Source organism: Ziziphus jujuba, chromosome 12 (genome assembly GCF_031755915.1).
Source record: "Ziziphus jujuba cultivar Dongzao chromosome 12, ASM3175591v1".
In the NCBI taxonomy this organism is placed as follows: Eukaryota; Viridiplantae; Streptophyta; class Magnoliopsida; order Rosales; family Rhamnaceae; genus Ziziphus; species Ziziphus jujuba.
Genome location: NC_083390.1, coordinates 3,660,540 through 3,678,207, shown reverse-complemented (window position 1 = coordinate 3,678,207; position 17,668 = coordinate 3,660,540). Strand labels below are relative to the sequence as shown.

General features: G+C 34.9%; 4 protein-coding genes across 7 annotated transcripts; 2 read left to right on the top strand and 2 right to left on the bottom strand.

The window, feature by feature from the left end:
• Window positions 1–588: 588 nt before the first annotated feature.
• On the top strand, window positions 589–3,116 carry LOC107428321 (nuclear transport factor 2B). 2 transcript variants are annotated; one of them, XM_048462760.2, is made up of 2 exons: window positions 589–1,089; window positions 2,325–2,566. In XM_048462760.2, exons 1-2 carry the CDS (start codon window positions 793–795, stop codon window positions 2,334–2,336), a joined length of 309 nt encoding a protein of 102 aa, XP_048318717.1. In that variant the 5' UTR covers window positions 589–792; the 3' UTR covers window positions 2,337–2,566. The 2 variants fall into 2 exon arrangements, with proteins under 2 accessions (XP_048318717.1, XP_015894329.1); XM_016038843.4 differs by lacking the exon at window positions 2,325–2,566 and adding an exon at window positions 2,649–3,116 and having other exon boundaries at window positions 594–1,089.
• A 1,406-nt stretch (window positions 3,117–4,522) lies between these two features.
• Window positions 4,523–5,341, top strand: LOC107428274 (protein ENHANCED PSEUDOMONAS SUSCEPTIBILITY 1). The gene is made up of 2 exons (XM_048461947.1): window positions 4,523–4,927; window positions 4,985–5,341. The coding sequence occupies exons 1-2, from the start codon at window positions 4,523–4,525 to the stop codon at window positions 5,339–5,341; spliced, it is 762 nt and encodes a 253-aa protein (XP_048317904.1).
• A 549-nt stretch (window positions 5,342–5,890) lies between these two features.
• Window positions 5,891–7,335, bottom strand: LOC107428308 (uncharacterized). The gene is made up of 2 exons (XM_016038827.4): window positions 6,783–7,335; window positions 5,891–6,473 (listed from the first exon to the last, which is right to left on the bottom strand). The coding sequence occupies exons 1-2, from the start codon at window positions 6,927–6,929 to the stop codon at window positions 6,030–6,032; spliced, it is 591 nt and encodes a 196-aa protein (XP_015894313.2). The 5' UTR covers window positions 6,930–7,335; the 3' UTR covers window positions 5,891–6,029.
• Window positions 7,336–7,567: 232 nt separating this feature from the next.
• LOC107428307 (calmodulin-binding transcription activator 4) lies at window positions 7,568–15,039 on the bottom strand. Of its 3 annotated transcripts, none has more exons than XM_025077892.3 (13): window positions 14,621–15,039; window positions 14,003–14,128; window positions 13,781–13,896; window positions 12,776–12,864; window positions 12,547–12,592; window positions 11,741–12,206; window positions 11,343–11,446; window positions 11,129–11,216; window positions 10,830–11,044; window positions 9,659–10,335; window positions 8,875–9,451; window positions 8,370–8,663; window positions 7,568–7,818 (listed from the first exon to the last, which is right to left on the bottom strand). In XM_025077892.3, exons 1-13 carry the CDS (start codon window positions 14,637–14,639, stop codon window positions 7,702–7,704), a joined length of 2,934 nt encoding a protein of 977 aa, XP_024933660.2. In that variant the 5' UTR covers window positions 14,640–15,039; the 3' UTR covers window positions 7,568–7,701. The 3 variants fall into 3 exon arrangements, with proteins under 3 accessions (XP_024933660.2, XP_015894311.2, XP_015894312.2); XM_016038825.4 differs by having other exon boundaries at window positions 11,343–11,494; window positions 14,621–15,038; XM_016038826.4 differs by having other exon boundaries at window positions 7,568–7,815; window positions 11,343–11,494; window positions 14,621–15,037.
• Window positions 15,040–17,668: the final 2,629 nt, after the last annotated feature.

The following is a 17,668-nucleotide window of genomic DNA, read 5'->3' as shown; positions in this document are numbered from 1 at the left end:
AGGCTTTCAAATTGATTTGAAATACAAGTTGTGAAAGTAGCTTTTTGTTCAACTCATTGGCTTGACTTACCAAAAAAGGAAAAAAAATTGTAATATTTAGGAGTTCAGAATTCAGAAGTGTGTAATAGACTAAAGGTTGATTTGTTTCATTTAGAAAAAAAGTATTCTGGAGCTTTAGCAAGGAATACACAAATTTTTGTAAACAAATAGAACTTGGCACATTTTAAACAAGATTACACTTTAAATTAAACCATAGGAAAAGAAAACTAAAGAAATTACATTTACACATTAAAATTTTTTTTAATCAATTATCAGATATCAATAGATTTAGAAATAATAATTGTATGAAATAAGGCTTGAAGATCAAGCACAAGCAAAGCAAAAGATTAGGTATAAAATCATGTCCAACAAAAAGAAACAAAGGTGGTCAAAAAAAAAAAAAAAAAAAAAGCAAAAGATGGGCCGTATAAGAAAGCCCATAGAGATGGGAAGAACTGAACTAATTAATTTATATATAAAAAAATAATAATAAAAGAAATAAAGGAATTTGTAAATATAAAAACAAAATGTTGTCGATCTGGTGGCTTTGTCACTCAACAGTCGGCGCCACCCTACAAGGCCAAAGCGTGGCTTTAGTTAGAGAGAGAGAGAGAGAGAGAGAGAGAGCTTGAGCGATATTTGTATATCAGTTTTATTTTTTTTATTTTTTAATTTTTTTATTTTTCTGCGTGAGGCTTAAGCGGAAGGCGAAGAGGAGAGAGTGGGTGATCAGGTGCGGCAGAGAGATCAGAGATGGATCCAGACTCGTTGGCTAAGGCATTCGTGGAGCACTACTACTCGACGTTCGATACGAACCGTGGGGGATTAGCGAGCCTTTACCAGGATGCGTCCATGTTGACTTTCGAAGGTCAGAAGATCCAAGGGTCTTCGAACATCGTGGCCAAGCTTAACAGCCTACCCTTCCAACAGTGCAACCACAGCATCAGCACCGTTGACTGCCAGCCCTCTGGTCCCGCCGGTGGTATGATCGTCTTCGTTAGTGGTAACCTACAGCTCGCCGGTGAACAACACGCTCTCAAGTTCAGTCAGGTTTGTTGTCTTTCTTTCACTTTCTTACTACTTAATCGTCGATTTTCGAACCAAGATCTAATTCCTTCGTCTTAGGGTTTTAGGGTTTCAAACTATATGTTTATTACTAATCACGATTTAAGTTTTTTTTTTTTTTTTTTAAATTTTATTTTGGTTGTTTGTAATGTTTGATTTGTTTGGTTTGACCCTTGAAAAGCTTGATCTGCTTGAAATTTGAGTACGTATAATCTGTGAATTGTTGTCCCTTCATCGACCGATTCATGCAAGTTTCTATTTGGCGTTTTTGATTCTTTAAGTCGGTTTTTTTTTTTTTTCCTAACAAAAACTTTTAGTTTGTCTTAATTTTCATTGTCGATTTTGAATCATCGCATGTATTTACTTTAGACGATTCAGGTTTACTAAGAACTTACCTCCTCTCAATGGACCCATAGTGTAATTTTCTTCAAATTCAATCTCTGTGGACTTGCTTTTTGAGTGCGACTATCATTGGCACACACCTTCGGGTAACTCAAGTAATGGGGCATTGAATTTTTGCTTTAAAGCCACAAAATTATTTGTGCACTGGTCGAAGGGTTAGGAACCAACAATATGAGAAGTTGATTGTTTGAATTCACTTCAATTGATCTCATTGTAGATTAATTGGTTAAAAGTTTGGGTTGGTTTTACCGGATCTTTCAATCCCAAGGTTCCTTATATTATTATACTGATTTAACATTTCTGTTGCCAGTAGTAGGTAGTAGTTATTCGTGTCTATATGATAGCATGGTGTTCGAACCTACCTGATAGTGATTTTGTATATTCTTTTGTTTGACTGAGTGTTTACCTATATATTAATATTTTTTTAAAAGATTTTAATAGTAGCCTTAAAAACTTGGATAGTTAGCAATAAAAGTTTTATTTCATCAACTCAAGACTTTTTATAATGGCTTGCTTGTTTGCTTTTGGAACCCTTGTAAGTTTGCTACTCTGAAGTTATGTTTTTTGGTGTACTTCTCTTTTTTCCTTGTGCTCTGCTTGGAAAGTGTCAGGCCTACTAGTTTTATCAGTGCTTCTGTAAGTGGATCAATTGTATGCTCACATTGTACTAAAGGCTTTGTTTATTATATTAGTTCATGTAATCAGCTATGAGGACCTTCAAAATTTTTGCATGTTCATATATTGAGTAATGGAATCCATCTCCTTTTGTTCTGTCTGGTCATAATGTCAATTTGTTATTTTTTTATCCTAACTTCCAGGTTTCCAATTGACAAACGGCTGGTTAGCCATGAAAGTTCCTACTTTTCTAATGTACGAAATGTTTCTTTGAGCTTCTTATATTCTATTGTATAAGATCAATTGTGATAACTATTCATTACTAGGAGGCAGAATCATGGCTCTCTTGCTTCTTGAGATCATCTTTGTAGGAGTTTTGTCTTTGTATGATTAGATAGGATATTGACCATCTTTATACGATTAATAGATTGAGAGGCTTGTCAAATATTACTGTTGTTGTCATCTTATTCTTTTCTTATTTTGTTCTGTCCCCTGACCAAGTTTCTTCTCTTGGTTTTTATTGCTAGATGTTCCATTTGATGCCAACACCACAAGGTAGCTTTTATGTGCTTAATGACATCTTCCGTTTGAACTATGCTTAAAGGCAGTCATATCTCTCACATTTGGCGAAGGGTGGGAATAGTTGTCGCCATATTTTCTCCAAATTAAGAGAGTTTGCTTATCCATTTACTTCTAGACATCTCAAATGGAAAGTGGGATTTTCTATGGTTGATTATGTTTAGTGTTTCAATGTGCCTTTTCTGTCTCCAAAATTCAGAGTTTTTCATGGTTATGAAAGATACTTTTTTCTGGATAAGTGTCCAAATGAATTCTGAAGTTTTGAAGACCTTTAGACCATGTGGTTTTTCCTGTCAAGTCCGATTAGTGTTTCGGAGTCGCAATTACTGCCAATCAGATTGTGTATTTATATTATTGGTTATGAATCTTTTTAACGTATTACCAAAATGTTTATCTGGTTGGTGGTTTTTTGATTATAGCCTGGTTTGGTCAAGGAGCTTTGGTACATTCTTTCTTGATTACCATTCCACGACGCCCACGCTTTGCATGACAAGGGATAAATAAATCGGATACTTCACATTTTATCACCTCAAACTATACAATTTTCTCAATCTATACAACTTTTTGCAATTTGTCTCCCAAGTAACCCTTCAAACTGACCCCTCGTAACTATTATTTTGCTGTCGCTAAAATCCAATCATGCATTTTGACATATACATATATATATATATATATATATATATATATATATATATATATATTTGGGATCAATTTTACAATTCGACTGTCGGTTGTAATGAATTGTAAAGTTATCGAAAACACTACAATTCAATAACATAACAACTGAGTTGAATTTGATAAATAAAAAACATACATGGCACAATTGAGGGTTTTTTTAAGTTTGCAGGGGAAATGTAAAAACATAGTGGAGAAATTATTCACCAGTGAGATTGAAATTGAGTTGGCACGAAAGCCAAATAAACAACTCGATGAATACTATCAATCGTAGATCATTCATAAAGTCCAAATTTAATTTTCCTTTATTGGGATAGCCTAAAAACTTCTTCTCCGGTTGTGGTGGAGAAAAATTTGTTTTTTAAGTTTTCGAGACCTTACCATGTTTGAAATATACATACATATATATATATATATACGGTCTGTATGCAAGAGAACAACTCTATATAGGGATATATATATATATATATGCATGCACATATATGTATGTATATAAGTTGGCTGTTGGTGAATAAAAGAAGTGAAGTTGTTGAATGTTATTGATCGAACAGGCAAAGCAAGCAACAATAAGAAGCGGTGAATGCAGCAAATCAAAAATGGCAAACTTAGGAAACTGGTTGATTAATATAGTTTTCCCTAGCTAGTGCATACCCAGTCTACAAATCATGGCTATGAATAATATTCCTCCATCCGTTGCTGTTAGCATCGTTTCATAGTGCTTTACAGCACTCCAAAAACCCCTTCCACTTAATACCTTGGGATCTTTACTTCATCAATTCGCAGAACCATACTCCGAATCGCAGAACCATACTCGGAAAGGCCTTCCCTTCGCCAAACCTCCTCAGCCAGATTGCTGATGCTCTCACCAAATCACTATCCAAACAAAGGTTACAGTTTCTTCAACCAAGCTAAATGTTCTTTCCACATTTTGTTTGAGGGGGCATGATAGAGATTAGTTCACGTGACTCTTATCTTTTGTTATAAAATCTATTATGGAATCTCGTATTGACTTTCTGTTGTAAATACTTTTTATCATTACTCTACACCAACTGTACTTGTATATAAATATGAGTTTCTTATTCAATAAAACACAATTTTTTGATCAATCAACAACAACTCTTATACAGCCCTGGTCTCAAATTCATCCATGCAACTTCCCAACTTCACCATATCTAACATTCTTTCCCCAATTGATATTCCAACATCTGCATTGCAACAATTTTTTCTTGACAGAGATGTGGTGGACCTCCACGACAAGAGCTTAGTTAGTATTACGGTAACTGAACTTGTGGACAGTGTACTCATAGCCTGTTCCATGGATCATATCATTGCTGATGGAAACTCCTACCGTCATTTCCTGAATATGGGATCCGAGGTCTTTCAACATCACGATCGTGAAGGAAATTATACCATGAAGATCTCACACCCACCAATCCTTGACGGCAGCTGGTTCCCTGATCATTATCACGGTCCGCTTATAAATGTCCCATTCAACTATCAACATAATGACCATCTAACATTATTAGCTCTGCCACTGGAGAGCCGTAACCTGGTTACATCATCTACCATCCGATCAAAGAGTCACTTTCATGTTTCCGGTCAATAACAGGCGAAGAGTGGAGCCTCCCTTTCTCTAGACTATTTTGAAAATGTGGCCGGAATAGTTATACTAGAAATAACAGCTGGTGAACTGCTCGACCATGGTCTGAGTTGGGTAGCTTGGAAGCTGCACCAAGCCATGGTTAACCACACTGATAAGGTACTTCGAGAGTGGATTGATGTTTGGCTGCAGTCTCCTTGGAGTTTGACTCGAAATGATCAGCTTGTTGGTGGTCATTCTACTAGGGGAATAAATGAGTATTCCAAATTCAACACCATAGATGGTAATGAATTTGGGATGGGGAAACCACTTGCATTTTGTTCTGGAAATATGGGCAAAATAAGCGATGGAAATATGGTCGTTTAATCAGGAAGTGAACAGGGAAGTATTGATTTGGAGGTGTATCTTGCGTCTGAAACCATGATCAGGCTTGAATCTGACAGAGTTCATGAAAATCTTCTCTTGATGTATATGTGGGTTGGGCCATCTTTTCATTTGGTTTCCTTTTATGTATTATTCTAATAATATGTTGTAACATTGTGTTATGTTGTTTATGGGACTAATAAGGTCCAATGCCAAAATAAACTTTTCTATTATATTCATTATACGAATATGATTCTTCTTCATTTTTCTACCTCTTCTCGCCGTATTAACTCTTACAACTTATCTCAGTGGCTGCATTAAAGGCACTAAAATTTATGGTGGAACTTATCTCTCATCAAAATTCAGAGGCCACCCAGAGTCGGCTTCAAACACTATAAGAAACACATAGCTTTGCTTTGAGCTCAAACACAGGAACGGAATAGAAGCTCCGTTCATAGGTTCGAAATCCTTGTAGGAAGGAAAAAGGCTTCATTTATCCAACAAACTATAAATAGCAGGGTTTCAACCTGTTCAACAGATTAAAACGAAAGGTGGGACGAAAAGATTTGCGATTTATAGCTTTTTTCCAATTTGAACCAAGATCAAAACAACGAATACAAAAGCACTGTTCGAGATAAATTTCACATTTTCTGTGTTCAATTCCAATACAAAAAAATCACGACTATGATTATCAATGTTTTCCACCATTATCACCATTTAAATCTGGAAATTCCATGTGGGGAAAATCGGGAACTTTGATAGGAGGCAGTGAATGAGATTCATTCTGGTTCTCTGAATCATGGCCATTTGTAGTTGAACTTTTAAACATCCCTATGAGCATACCTCCAAGGGATCTAAATGGGTGGCTTACTCCATCTTTAAGTTTCAAAATCAGAGAAACCTCTGATATTTGCCAAACCAGTGTGAGCACAATCATGGCCGAAAGAAGCCAGTGAGTGATAGAATTCTGTTTCTTCACCTTCTTGAGTTCTTTCACGATTTCATCTGTATCAACAACTTCAATGTTACCATCACCCTTCTCACTCTTCGATTCATCAACTCTACAATTTACCTCACCCACTTTATTTGAAGATTCATTTTGTTCAAGTTTGCCATCTCTTTTCAATGATTCCAACTGCAAATACAAAAATGGTTCAATAGAATATCATAAATTTTCACTTCTTTAGGTGAATATTCCAGTCACTTAAAAACAACAAAATTATAACAGAACAACTTTGCAGTAAAGCTAGTTCATTTTCTGAATCTTTTTAGCAAAAATTGGATCATATATTATAGGCAGAGCTCGAAGATCTATAAAAATGGAGTAAGAATCAAAACTTGGAACAATTTCTGGAGTCTAAGCATACAAAGATCGAATATATATGCATAAAACTTGTAGAGCATTGAAATTTTTTTGAAAAGAGAAAGGTGTTTGATGAGAAACCTGATAGAGCAGTCGGGAGAGAAAGAGCTGGTCATCATCATCTTCTTCGATAAAGCTTTCACCGGAGACTTCTCTGTTTTTCCTCTCCTGTATCAGCTTCTGGATTGCGGCGTTAATTAGCTCCAGATTTTGATTTTTGGAATCCATAACTGAATCTTAGATTGGCTTTGACTCCACTATATAAACTCCGACTAGTTTTTTCTTTTTAAAAAATAAAAATAAAATAAAAATAAAAAAATAAAAAATTTCCCGTTCCTTGAATCACCGTTTCAGTGTCTCAGATTCTCGGAGATGGATGATTCGAGAAAGAAAAGTCAAAACTTTTTGGAGTACCAAGCTCGGCCGTAATCAGAGAGAACACGTGGCCTCTGAGACTAACGTGGCAGAAAACCAGTGGCTTGTAAAAGATAGCAAGTGAGTGGAACATCACTATTATCCCTGCCGTTTATCATAGGTCAGCAGTTTTCCAACTTCAATTCATTTTGACACCGATAAGATTGGTCGGTTCGGTGCAAATAATTGCATTACAAAACCAAACAAATCAAGGCAAATTATTAGTATTATTTTTTATTTCATTTCTTTTTTCAAGTTTTTTTTTTTTATATTTATTTTAGCTGTGCAAATTATTATTTTTATTTTTATTTTTTTGGTAATATCCAGGGGTTAAGCGCTGTGCAAACTATTTGAAAGCTGAGAAATTAGAACACTTTTTTAATCATAAGCACACTGGATCGCAATGACATTAACACCTAACAGCATGAATCATTTACAAGACCGTAGAAATGTAACAAGAAGCGGTCACCAATCAGATATCACTTTTTTAACCATGCAAACCAGGCTTCTATGTACAAATTGAATCCAGGAGTTCTCTACCAGATCATTAATCTCTAAACTGGTCAATCTAAGAGTTAAGTTAGGCTCATTGAAAGCTGTCGTCTAGGAAGTCGTAGGCTTCAAGGTCTTCCATAGTACAAATATCCGCAACATTAGTTGTCGACGGTTCTGCATTGTCAGTCATGCCGCTCAGTTTAGCCTGCTATAATAATTAGTCAAATTCACTGATTAGAGGCTCTGCACTACAAGTTCTCAACACAAAAAATACTAAGACAGTTAACCAAGGAAAATAATTGTACAGATCGAGCTGATTTTGGTGTCGAAACATTGTATTTTGAACAATTTCAGCTCTGTGCAAGCTCTCTTTTATGACTGAGATATAGAATTGGTGTTTTCTTTTAAAAAAAAAAAAAAAAGAAAAAAAAAGAAAAAAGCCTCTCAAGTGATCATGTAAAAGAGATATACTTGCAACTGAATGAATTTCAAAAGCTCACTAGACCGCTAGCAGATACAGAACAACCCTAGAGTTACTTGGTGGTAAGCACAAAAACTGACCTTATGCTATGGACGAAATTTATCATGTCATGTAGTATAATCCAGATCCATTTGCATTAAAAAATGGTTACTTATATTCTCAGTATCATGAATTTGATGGTTAACAAAGCATGAAGGTGAACTAGAGCTGAAATTCAGAATCTAAACATCAGTTGGACATGAGCCCACTTAACGTCTCTTTAGTTCAATGTTGCTGACCTTAGCTTGGCGGTATTTTTCAAGCACGCGATGATATTGCTGACGTGCCTCTGAAGAATCAACCATTGACAGCACCCGTGAGACAGCCTCATCAATTGCCACATCAACTTTCTGTTTGCGGAACACCTTAAGAATATCTTCATCTTCACTCTCAGCAATAGAATCAGAGTCCTGTCGAAAACCTCGCAAACCAACTCCTTTCCGCCGCCATCGTAGTACAACCTTTTCTAGAACTCCAACAGCCCAACAGATTACCTTGTAATGCTTCCTAACCTGGTAACCTCTAACACATGCCTGTAAAAATTTTAAAAAATTAATAATAATAATTTAGGAACTAAATGGAAAGTTTTAAAACTCATCATTCATACGTTGACATTCATTTTAAAAAGAAAAAGGAGTTTTTCTTCATGGTTCAAGATGTGCATACGTGTTGTACACGCATAAAATTCTTGCAAATATCTTATAATGCATTTTAAATGTATTATTCTGATGGCAAACTTTGAACCTGTATTTTAACCACTTTCTGGCGAAATGCCAGAAAATCCTTGCGCCCTTTCCAACCACGGTACTTTTTCTGGATAGATAATGCAGCCGAATTGTAATCGCGTGGGTTGCCAAAGGCCATCTTTGACATCATTGAAAGCCCTTTAATGTCATCTGAATTAATACCATACTCTTCTAAAGTAGAAGCAGCAGCTTCTTTCTCTAGTCGTTTTCTAAAAGAATGTGCCCGGAAAGCAGATTGTATACGTGCTGCAGCCTGAGCTGCATTCCGCACTGCAGCCAAGGTATCTTTGAGTGAAAGCTGATCCTCACTGATAGTAAGGTTTTGCTTTGAGATACTATTTACAGTTTTTTCAGCTTCAACCTCAGCGGATCCTTTAGAAAGCTCACTTTCTTCCAGTGTAAGTGATGACAGATGGCTAGTCAGTGCCACCTCAGAAAGATAACCAGCAAGTCCCCTATGTCCACTGATCGCTGCAACAGCTGCAGGGGTTTTACCTGTTGGATCTTGTGAACTCGGATCTGTCACTGCCCCGGCAAATGCACCAGAAGCTATAAGAGCGGCAACCATTTTTTCCCTGTTGCAGAGCAAAAGTATTTGAGTGATACAACAAAGGTTATTATCTGTAAGAGATGTAATAGGTATAAAATTCACAGTGGCCAATTTAACCATTATGATATGCTGCTAGCTTACCGCTGCTGATGGCATCTACCATTAAACCAAATATGGTCTTACCAGCAGGAAGGAAGAAACTAGTTTAAAAGCATCCACAAACATCTATTACCTTCCAAAACGTGCAGCCCAATGTAGTGCAGTCCACCCATTAATGTCACGGAAATTTATATTGGCTCCAGAACTGAGCACTGGGTTTAAGGCCCATTCAAAGCCCAATCCAGCAATCATGTGTATTATTCCTTGCTCTTTCTTGGACAGGGAACATCCTGCCTGCTCAATTTGTTCCTGAGATCTAGAAGAAATCCACTGCAGTAACTTGTCTTTTAGAAGTTCTTCAAGAAGCCAATAGATGGTACCGGATGAAGTTCCACTACCAACTAAAAGTGCCTCTATGACACTGTCCCATGAATCATCATCAGCAAACAATTTTCTTGGGGTCTCAGATCCAATGTTGTTTCCGTTCTGTGATGCTGAATCTGACAATAGCATCTGAACAAATCTGACTAGTAACAACAGTTCTTCTGCACTCTTAGTGGAACCTGTAGATGTTGAATCACTTTCAGCACTACCAACATTCTTAACTCGATATTCAAACTCCCTGACTTCACTGCATGACACCCGGTTGCCAGAAGTAATGCAGAGAGTTATCTTCCCAGAAGGATGAGGAGGAGCTTCACAACGAATTACACCTTCTTGAATGATCTGAGCAGGAACTTCCACATCACCAAACATACAATTCCATCTAGATTCTAATGAATCACAAAGAAACGAACCGATAATAATGATCTGCATAAAAATTCGGGCATTAAATTCTGACTTAAGATTACCAGATACAATCTACTTCAGAAACATTTTTTGAAGGGGAAAAGACATCGTCCAGAACCATACATAATTGGATTAATGCACAACACGTACACTCACAGCCAGCACATCGGTCACCACAATAAGGATAAAAAGTTAAAATACTAAACAAGAAAGCTCATAAATATTTGATCCAAAGAATATCAAGACACATATATGTTTTAATTCAGAAGAACAAACCCAGTAATGCCTTTATAATTTTCAATAGCCAATTGAAATCTTTAAAAGGAAAACACATAGATCATACTTTCACATAAATAACTAACATCCTATTGTCAATTAGTATTCTGTTAATGCAGAGAAGATGCAGTCTTATTTTAGAATGTTTCAGGGAACCAGTAGGTTCATCAATACTATAGAAGAATATAGCTGGTAATATCACTGTCATCACACCTGAAGAAGCACCACTATAAACATACCTTTGTAGTCTCAGTAGCATAACCCCAATCTGGGCATATTTCTCGAATTGTGAACTTCTGCCTTTGTGCAATTGTCAAATTCACATCCGATTCAAGCAGTTCGATTCGGCCCTGGTTGCCAAACAACATCATGTAGTAGTCCGAATTTGTTTCATGACTTTGTAGCACAGAAGAATATGGAAAATTGTTCACTTCTTGGGGCAGCAACATGGAAGCTGGGAACATGTTAGCGTTGCCAACTGGTTAGACCTTGTTATAAATCTACTCAGTGCTAACTATAGGAGTTGAGGATAACCTACAGTTTTCAACATTTTTTCCATTGGAATTCAGCCATCCAGGATGCTCCTGCTCTACAGTTGGTCCATTTCCTGAACTTAGTGGGCTTTCCTGTTGTAGGTGTCAAATTATAACGAATGAAATAAAAATTATGAATATTTTGACAAGAACAATGAAGTGACGGTAACCTACAGGATATAAGAAATGAACCATTTTGAAATTCACTGCAACACTCACATGTTTTTGCAACGTGTATAATTGTTCCTTCTGAGACTCACCACCTGACAAAGCCTTACATGAATCAAGAACGTCATTCCAAGATGAAGATTCTGTCCTTCCATCTGTATATTCATGCCCATAAAATTGGTGTTGATGCAAACTACCATTATCTACAGAAAACAAACCTAGTTTAGAGACTCTCCAGTGCATGTGCTTGGTTACCTCCACAATTATTAGTATAAAAAATCAGAAAGTACATAAAAAAAAAAAAAAAAAAATTAAAACCGATACCACCAAATGGGCTGTTAAGTGTCTTCCACACATGACAAGACATACAAGTGGATTTTGACAACTCCAAACATACCAAAAGAATGGGAAAAAAATAAGAAACATAAAACATAAGCAGTCTGGATTACCTTGCATTCCAGTATGTCCAGAATAATACCGATCTCGTATAATATGTCCATGTCCATGAAAATTCGCATACTGCTCCTGATTGGGTATCTCCCCATCGTATTCCAGCTCTGACTTGACTGGATCTTCATCCTGACTGCCAGACGGATCAAATTCTTTGAGGCTGTCATCATTCAGACTTAACTGCTCCTCAAGCCTTCGTAAAGCTTGACTAACATTGAGCTCTGTTGAACTACCTAAATTGCCTGTCCTCTCTACTCCTTGGAAATAGTCCCCCCCATTTGTTTTCATTAAAACGTCAGAACTGACCTCTATAGATCCAGGACTTGTCAAACTCTGACAGGGTTCGTATACATCACCAATGGAGGTGGAACCTTGATTTGGTGTAGTACTAGAGCAAGGACTCTGGGTAAAGGACAGAAATGAACCTGGAGATAATTGTGCTGCAGACTCAGCATTGGGTTTCCCCTGCAATTTGGATGTAAAATTTGAATATCAAACCATAAAAAATTGGGCCTTGGCTGCCAATGAAAATAGTAACAGTAAAATAGAGAAGAACAGAAAATTATGTACAACGGTGTTCCTTTGGAACTGGCCAAATATCAATTTATTGGAAAGTGGAAATTTTCGCAACTGTAGAAAACATGCACAAACTGGTAGAACATTTAGAGACTCATATTAAAGAAAGACCATGATTATGATCATTGTAAAGGAATATGTACAAGAATCGCATATCTATCAAGTAAATGCTACTCATAAAGTGAGAGTAAATGGGCAAAGGAGAAATAAATGCTTTGTAGAATCTCACCTCAGTTATATCTCTGTAATGTACAAGAACAATGTGTTCATATGCCCTGCCAAAAGAACTAACAAGTAAACAAATTTGAATACTTCCATTGCATGTTCTTCATGACATATACTGATGTATTTATGAATGTATTTGTATTAACAACCACGATAACAAGCATATAAAATAGAAGGAATGTTCAAAACTTAAATGTACATGTATTATGCTAATAAATAACAAGAATACTCACGGATCCAGCATCCAATAGCTACGTCTCTGAAAATTGTGATTTTCTTCTCCATGAGCATAGTAACAATTCAAAGCTTCAGCATTTCCAACCTAGTTAGGCATATAATCTGTTACCCTCAAATTGAAGAAATCAATAAATGCCATCGAACTCAGTACAAAAAGCACCATCTTGGGAGAAAGACATGAAAAAGAATAAAGGACGAAATTTGCGCAAATCCAACACCAATTCTCTTATTGAAGCATCAAAATATTTGTACAGTAAGTTTTTTTTTTTAAGAATAAAATTTAATTTCTTATGAAGAAAACAACCAACAATTATTAAATCCCGTTACTCCATTTCATATGTACACCATTGGATTTGGATGCAAACTAATATTTGACGTATGATATAAAGTAAGAATAATTCAGATGCATGCTACCAAACTCTTTCCATTTTGTACATATGTGTACCTTTTGGTTTTTAAAATATGTTTAGAGATATTTAATCAGCTTGTACTTGTCCAACTACTTACAATCTTTCAGATAAAAACCATAAACTAAATGGAAATATCAAAGAATTTAAATGTGTAGCCCATGCACCTAGACAATAACAATCACACTATGAAGTTCAGCATAACCTATTTATAAAAAAGCATGTAGCTGGAAATTAGGAATGTTGAAACTTCAGAATATCGAAATACTATTTAGATGCCTACGAAAACTTTCTCAAGTTTCCTGTGTATGAGGGACCCGAGTCACAGGTGCCATCCAAAATCCTCCTTTAGATAAGCTGCTACAACACTGTGTTTCACTCATTCCTCATGTATTGCTACAGAGAAAGAATTAATGCAAGCGGTGTCATACTTAAAAAATACCTATTGTGATATATAGAAAGTGTCATCCTGAATCTAATTTCTTTAAATTTCTCATTTGAAGAAATTGAGACCAAAGTCTAGCACATCAGTGTTGTAAAGGTCAGATTAAAAGACAGGCCAATAAATATAATTGCACAGACATTTTAACAAACCTTAAGGCGTTCATGTGCTTCCCCAACAGTTCGTCCATCCTTCTTCTTACGCCAACGATGACCATCTTTTCTGAAGAACCGAAGGACCCTCTTGTTAAAAAGGAACAAAGAGCCACCTGTGGCAGGATCCAGTCAACAACACATTGAAAAGTAGATAAATAGAGTAGATTATTATGTTATTTATAAATTTGTTCAGTAGGGTTGAAAGACAAGGAAAATTACTAGTTGGTTGTTGAGCAGGCTCTTGGGTGAGCTGGTACTTCTCATGGTTCTGCAATATTGAAAGCACTTCTGCAGGCTTCAGCCATCGGGTTTGAGCTTCTTGAAAAAGATTATCAATATCATATCCTGAGATTGTATAGAGAACAGAAATCAAAGAACTTTTAATTGCAAATTATAAAGACTGTTAACCATAATGCAGCATATGAAAGAAAAACCAGAGTTCATATCATACAAGATGGCAAAACCATGACTATTTCACTGAATACAAATCTAAAAGTTGAAGGAATTTTATTGAAAAATATGTTTGGCATCAACTAAAAACCTATACTCTTATTCTATATCCAACATAGAAATAAAAAAATTAAAAATTAAAAAAAAAAAAAAAAAAAAAAGACAGCTTGAACCATTTTTGATTTTTCAAAACCTTTGGAAGTAAAACACAAAATTCTAAAAGTAAAAGCAGCAATTACATAAATTAATCAAATTTTGAAACCATTCCATGATTTTCAGAGGCAAATTAACAAGCAGTTCACATGGAAATCTTTATTGCTGTGGCTCATATATCCATAAACAAACAAAGAAAAAAGAAAGATTAAAAATTGAAGATTCAGTCATTACCTGATTGAATCTTACTCATTTCTGCATCCAAAAAAAAATAAAAAAAAAATTAAAAGTAAACAAATTGCAGAGAAAGAGTAATTCCACTTGAATTCTTAACGGTCGGATTAGTCGTCGGCGCTGAAATGAAGCGCATCAGAAAGTTTTTAAAAGCTCAGTTTGCGACCGGAAACCAAAGAGCAGCAGAGCAGGTAGGTAGTAGGTAGTTTGGAGAAATCAAAAAGAAAATCCAAAGTTAGAAAAAATTTTGGGGCAAACAGAAAACCTCTTCACTGAGACCACATCGGACACGTACAAACCTAAAAAAACCCGGCCCAGTAATCAGGCGTTGTATTATATACGAGTTTTTTACTTATCCATTTGTTGTGAGAGAGAGAGAGAGAGAGAGACTTGACATCTACGTTTTCTACGGGACGGACTTGAAGTTGGTGTGCTACGCGTTACATTTAAATTGCGTGGACTATTGAAAGTGAACCTATGCATTTTACCATTTTTTGTCTTATAATTTGTCTGGTAGTGAAGTGTTCATTTCCTAGTGGAATAATTATAGCTCATTTAGATATTCATTCATGTGATCGTACGATGTATAAACTAGCGGCGGAGATCTTTCAAAGTTAGTTTAGCAGCTGCTGCAGCTGAATTATTTCTCTTTCACATCCATGTGCTTGACAGATAGCAATTCTATATATATATATATATAGAGAATATCCTCGCGTTTGTGAAATTACTCTACTAGCCTTGTAGCATGGTTTGAGGATTTGGGTTCTAAAAGCATTCTCCCTTTTTTTTTTTTTCTTTTTTTTTTTATATATATATTAAGATTTGTAACAAATCTAATGGTTTTTAGCACTGTTTTCCGGACAATAATATCTGAATTCCAACATTAAAAAAGAGAGGAACAGATTTTTCAGCTGCGAACATCGCACCACCTAGAAGGGTGATGACAAAGTCCACACTGTTTAAAAGGGTAAATTGGTAATTTTAGAATTTAGATTCCGACAGTTCCAAATACAGTGCAGCTGAATATTTAATTCATGGATTTTTAGAAAAAAACGTGGAAAAGGTGCCGTGTAAGTGGTTTGGTCTTCTTTTTACTCTTTGACCCTGTGTTTTTCGTGTAATTCTTTGGTTTCCATTTTCTTGACCATACTCGTCAAAGCCGAGTCAATATAAAATAAGTAAATGAATCACAACGCATAGTAAAATTCAAACACAGTGTTAATGGATTATATTGGTAAAATGATGACTCATTATTTTATTAATATAAAATTTTATATGAATTGCATATGAAAAAAAGTAATTTTTTGAAAGGAATAAGCAAAACAAAACCAATTTGCACCATTAAATAATAACTAACTTGGTTGAATGGGCAGCCGGGGGAAAAAAAAACAATACTTCCTAATGGTTTTGTTTGTGGGTATATGATTTAATATAGGAATTAATGAAGAAGGGAAGAAAGTGGGGTTAAAACGAAGGTGAGAAGGAAGCTTCGTGATAATGGAGTGCTAGCTAGCTAGCTAGCCTTTTTGAATTCTTTCGATTGAGAAAGTGGGGTTACCCATATGTATTTACTGATAATATCTATGTTTGGCCTAAACAAAAAAAAAAAAAAAAAAACGCAAATTGTCGACTAAAGATTCTCTTTCAAAATTTCATTTACATCTTTTTAATTTTATCTTTATCATAATTAAATTTTTATTTTTTAAAAAAATTTATTCATTATACATATGTTAATTTTTATAGTTAAAAATTATAAATAAAACTATAAAATCTAAATCAAATTTCCCGTCTATTAATTATAAGACCAATAATGGCTTGATTTGTTGCATGCATCTAGCTAGCTGGCTTTCTCTATTTTGTACAATATTATCTGTTTGATGTAATTAGTAGAAAAATATTTAATTTTCTTCTATATGTAATATCTATGTACTATGGAATGGAGAGGTACACCATATTTATCAGCAAATTATAGCTAGCAGATAAAGGTCATATTCTGATAGCAAATGAGAGAGAGAAAGAAAATCGCCAATATGTGTTTAATATATATATATATATATATATACACAGAGCAATCGAAGTTGACAAGCACCACTTTCTTTCTTGATGGTGGAACATTATTTAGATTTTTATTTATTTATTTATTTATTTATTATTCCCTCAAGTCCACAAAAAATTAGGGCCAATTGTATAGGGTGAGAAAAAAATAATTATAATAAAGTCAATTGATAGCAAAATATGTAGGAAACTTTGTCATAAAATATATCTACTTTTTTATAATGTAGACATTTAATATTAGATAATATATTATCTGGTAAATATTTTTTATATTGTCGGCATACACACCGTAGAATGAAAGAAGTCTGTTTTATAAAAATGTTAAAAAGAGGAAGAAGATAGTAAACTAGCATGGAAACAAGAGCAGAACTGTTTGTATAGACATATATAATTATGCACTCAAAATGCGTTTTTAACTTTTCCTATTATTTAAAATATATATATATATATATTATATATAGTAGCAGTTTGCTTGGTACTGGCATCATTTACTTGATCAAAAACTCTTTATAAAAAGGACATGGTGGAGGCCCAGATTACGACTCCTCTCCATTTTGCTGAGTGATGCATTTATAATTATATTTTTGTTAAAAAAATTTAAAAAAAAAAAAAAAGGTGGCAGAACAATCTTTAGGATAACGTTCATTTTTCAACATTGTGACTTTAAAGCCTCCCATCCCTATTCTCCCTTTGATCATCACTGGCCAATAATTTTCTTTTTTATTTCCTAATTCCAATTGCCTTTTAATTACAAGGAACTCAATAGGTTTGCCTTTTGACCAAATGCGTGAAAGATTCATTTAAACCCTTTGGAGTAGATAATAATTATTTATCAACCCATTGAAATAGTTTTTATTTATTTATTGGCTTCTGAGAAAGGAGAAGCAAAAATATTTGTGTTGTGTGATCCTTAAAAATTTTTTTTAATACCCTTTACTTACCCTGTATTGAAGAAATAGAGATTTTTTTTTTCTTTTAGTTTATTTATTTTCT

Bases quoted from the DNA above. Each gene is read 5' to 3' on its own strand.
- LOC107428307 (XM_016038825.4), bottom strand. The intron at 13,897-14,002 runs GTAATTTTCCTT...ATCCTGCCACAG, and splicing joins GCCTGCTCAACAACCAACTA to GTGGCTCTTTGTTCCTTTTT. The intron at 12,593-12,775 runs GTGAGTATTCTT...TTCTTTTGGCAG, and splicing joins AGCTATTGGATGCTGGATCC to GGCATATGAACACATTGTTC.
- LOC107428274 (XM_048461947.1), top strand. From the start codon at position 4,523: ATGCAACTTCCCAACTTCACCATATCTAACATTCTTTCCCCAATTGAT. The intron at 4,928-4,984 runs GTTACATCATCT...GGTCAATAACAG, and splicing joins CACTGGAGAGCCGTAACCTG to GCGAAGAGTGGAGCCTCCCT.
- LOC107428308 (XM_016038827.4), bottom strand. From the start codon at position 6,929: ATGGATTCCAAAAATCAAAATCTGGAGCTAATTAACGCCGCAATCCAG. The intron at 6,474-6,782 runs GTTTCTCATCAA...TTGTATTTGCAG, and splicing joins TCTCCCGACTGCTCTATCAG to TTGGAATCATTGAAAAGAGA.
- LOC107428321 (XM_016038843.4), top strand. From the start codon at position 793: ATGGATCCAGACTCGTTGGCTAAGGCATTCGTGGAGCACTACTACTCG. The intron at 1,090-2,648 runs GTTTGTTGTCTT...TTTTATTGCTAG, and splicing joins ACGCTCTCAAGTTCAGTCAG to ATGTTCCATTTGATGCCAAC.